The following is a 3,408-nucleotide window of genomic DNA, read 5'->3' as shown; positions in this document are numbered from 1 at the left end:
GGGTGCCTCACACCTTTCCCTCGGTCAATAGAATTCCTTACTCGGTCTTCTGTTTTCGCAGACCAACAAAGAATCATTTCCTTTTTATTAGGAATTCAATAATGTGACTTGGAACACCATAACTCAATTTCAAGTGGCGACTCTATTAATAAACTAATCCCTATTCAATATCGTCACTTTAATTGAAAAAACCCTTCGACTCGATTCTCTCCGAGCGAAAAAGGGGTGTGACACTCAGATTTTTCTTTGATTAATGTAGTTAGTGGCTCGTATTAGTGACTATCAAACCTGGAATTATCTATGTTTAACTATGACTATTCTATTCTATTAAGTAATATACTTTGTAGATTAACCGGGTTTTATTCCATTCTCATCTTCTTCTATTAACCTGGTTTTATTCTATTCTCATCTTCTTCTATTAATCGGGTTTTATTCTATTCTCATTTTTTTTCGCTCCTATACATCGAATATTATATTTGAAATTGGGTTTTAGCTTACCTATCAGAGAGAGTTGGATATGTACCATCATGATCTCGAATTTGAGCCGTGACACCACAAGAATGAAACTAACTTTTGGCAAAACTCAAAACATGAATCTCTTTATTAAGCAATCATACCAAGAATCTCTTTATTCATTCACAAGCATTTGGAGACAAGGTCAACCGCCCCTGATCAAGATCAAAGGTCATTCCAAAAGTCTGTAGCACCCTAGCACCTATCATGGAACTCTTACTACCTGAACTACGAAAACCCATACAATAACTTCTCTTATGTAGTACCATCACTTGTTCTTGTCGAACAAAAAAAGGCATTTTACTACCTTTAAAATAAAAGCTTACAGCATCAACTTTATCTGCCCGATAACAAGTATCAAGTATAGCTGTACGTGGTCTTCGAACCAATGACATATTTTAAACTTCTGACCTAAATATATCTCTAAATTTGATATAAACATCATCTGGAAATGTGGTAAAAAGGGCTCCTGTATCAATAAATATGCCACCATAGGCATATTTATCAGGGCCAAAATCCCAATGAGAAGGATCAATAGGAACTTCCCTGTCGTTAATCGTTATTTTGTCCAAGTTCGATAGGTAGTAAAATGAAGGGAACTTGTCGTTCCTCATCAGCTTTGCCTCTGCACCTGTTGTCAAATTAATTTCATGTAGGAGCATTAAATTCTAATTCAAGAAAATAAAAATAAACTTTATACGACTAAACTTAATTACCTAATATAAGACAAATTAATTTACCATTATAAACTTATAAGAGATTCCATATCTCTTATGTTTTATTCTAATTACTCAACATGATTGAAACAATCTGCAACTTACACCATTGAAGAAATCACCAACTCTATCCTTATTATACAATAACTTGTTTTTAATCAAACTATAGAGACTAGTTCACTTTCTTTAGTAGGTTTTTAACAAAAATAATACTCTCTTCATTTTAATTTGGTTGTACTACTTTTCTTTTAGTCCTTTTTTTAAAAAAATTATGTCTCTTTATTTTTAAGATAAATCTTTAATTCTGACTTTTCACATGTCATGTTTAAGATCATAAAATTAATAAATGTTTGATACATTTAACATATTTTTAGTTAAAAACCACAAGATTGAAAAAACTTCTTTACATTCTTAAATTATGTGCTAAGTGAAAAACCAGAGAAATTAAAAACTAACCTGTATTCCATGGGGTTCCGAAAAAGGTGAGTGTAGACTCCTTCCCTGAAGTTGAAGAAGGAATAGACAAAGCGAAAGTAGTAGCACCAAGTTGTGATGGTAATGAATAACACTCAAGTCCATTTGTATATAAACCAGCACCAAGACCAACAATTCCACTAAATTGTGTTGGGAATTTTGCACCCTTCGTTTGATTTTTTCCACAACCAAATTTAATTTTTGCATAATCTAGTATTGAAGAAAATGTTATCTGTTCATATGCCATAAATCCATAAGACCTTGGTCCTGCACCAGTACTTCCATATTTTACTTCATACAAACATTGTGTTGTTTGTCTAGAGCATTGAACTCGACCACCATCGAAACAAGCTGCACTGTCTGTAACACAATTAATCTGTTGGAAATGTTTGGATAGAGTTGAATCGTACAATCCCTCCTTTTCTTGTTCGTAACATCCGTTTGGTTCACATGGACCACATTGCCACCAAAGGAGACGACTTCCAGTATCAAGAAGTAGTAGTTCACGTTGTAAATTACTGCCAATCCAAAGGGCAACCACAACTTCACCGTGGTCAGGATAAGTTCTGGTGGTTATCGGGTTATCTGGATGGCTAAGATCATCAGGTGAATATTCAGACATGGAAGATAACATTTCTGATCTCTCCACCGATCGAGCAAGACGAGCATCCAGTAATGAGTCATAGTCCTTGAACTTTGCTTTTTCAGAGAGGAAGACTGTAAGGGAATGGTGAATGATAAGAAAGATTGGAGATATCAAGAGACATGAAGTCTTTTCTGGCTTGCAAAATGGATGTGTAGTTGAGAGAATGATGGATGTTCTCATTTGTTGCAACTAAGATATCAGAGAAAAGGACAAGTAATAGTGCCACAGCTACAACATGAAGGAAATTTCCCATGTTTGAAAATTTATTTGCAGATTATGTGCTTAGTTTTTAGCAGTTATATAGAGTAATAATTTCTTCCCTTTCTTTTGATAATTCTATCAAATGTTCTAAACAGGAAAAATATTGATAATGTCGCCAAAACCTTTTTTTTCCCGGGTAAACATGTTAAAAATTGAAAGTAGTTTGAAGGTGATTGGTAAAAAATTGAAAGAGAATTGAATGAATGATTCAACTTGAATGATTGAATTGAATACTTCGAATAATTGAATTAGAATTAATTGTATTGAATGTGAAATAAAATTGAAGTACAATGTCCTATCTATACAAGTGATGATATTGAAAAAACCTAACAAGTGTCAACTTCAAATCATTTAAATCTAAAATGTACAAAATAATAAAGAGATACATTCCTAAATAAAGTAAAATATATTCCTAAATAAGGTACAAGATATTAGAGACATATATTAAAGATATTTACCTAGGTCCATAAAAGGAATAAAATAATATATAAAAATTCTGAATTTAATTTAAAATCAATATGTTGAGCCGATTGAAATATATAGTGAGATAAAACATGTGAATCAACCCGGTTTAATCAACAGTTATAACAATATTCCAATAAAACAAAGACTAAAACTTATATAGTCAACTAATATATGTTAATCCTTTTCCATTCTATTTGAAATCTAATTATGAAAGGAGCAAGTTAGGAAAAAAATTGATGAATAGACTTGCAACAAAGCTCTTCTCCATTTTTTCTTTTTTTTTTTTTTCTTTTTGATATCTAATTGATGATAAAAGGTTCACGCAACAAAGCT

The 3,408-nt window shown here is 32.2% G+C and overlaps 1 protein-coding gene across 1 annotated transcript; it reads right to left on the bottom strand.

Annotated features, from left to right (window-relative positions):
• Positions 1–599: 599 nt before the first annotated feature.
• Positions 600–2,622, bottom strand: LOC107879572 (protein ASPARTIC PROTEASE IN GUARD CELL 1). The gene is made up of 2 exons (XM_047405431.1): positions 1,686–2,622; positions 600–1,144 (listed from the first exon to the last, which is right to left on the bottom strand). Exons 1-2 carry the CDS (start codon positions 2,527–2,529, stop codon positions 912–914), a joined length of 1,077 nt encoding a protein of 358 aa, XP_047261387.1. The 5' UTR covers positions 2,530–2,622; the 3' UTR covers positions 600–911.
• Positions 2,623–3,408: the final 786 nt, after the last annotated feature.

The sequence above is a fragment of the Capsicum annuum genome, unplaced genomic scaffold (genome assembly GCF_002878395.1).
Source record: "Capsicum annuum cultivar UCD-10X-F1 unplaced genomic scaffold, UCD10Xv1.1 ctg78530, whole genome shotgun sequence".
NCBI lineage: Eukaryota > Viridiplantae > Streptophyta > Magnoliopsida > Solanales > Solanaceae > Capsicum > Capsicum annuum.
Note: the sequence above shows the minus strand (reverse complement) of the source record. Positions and strands in the feature narration are given on the sequence as shown.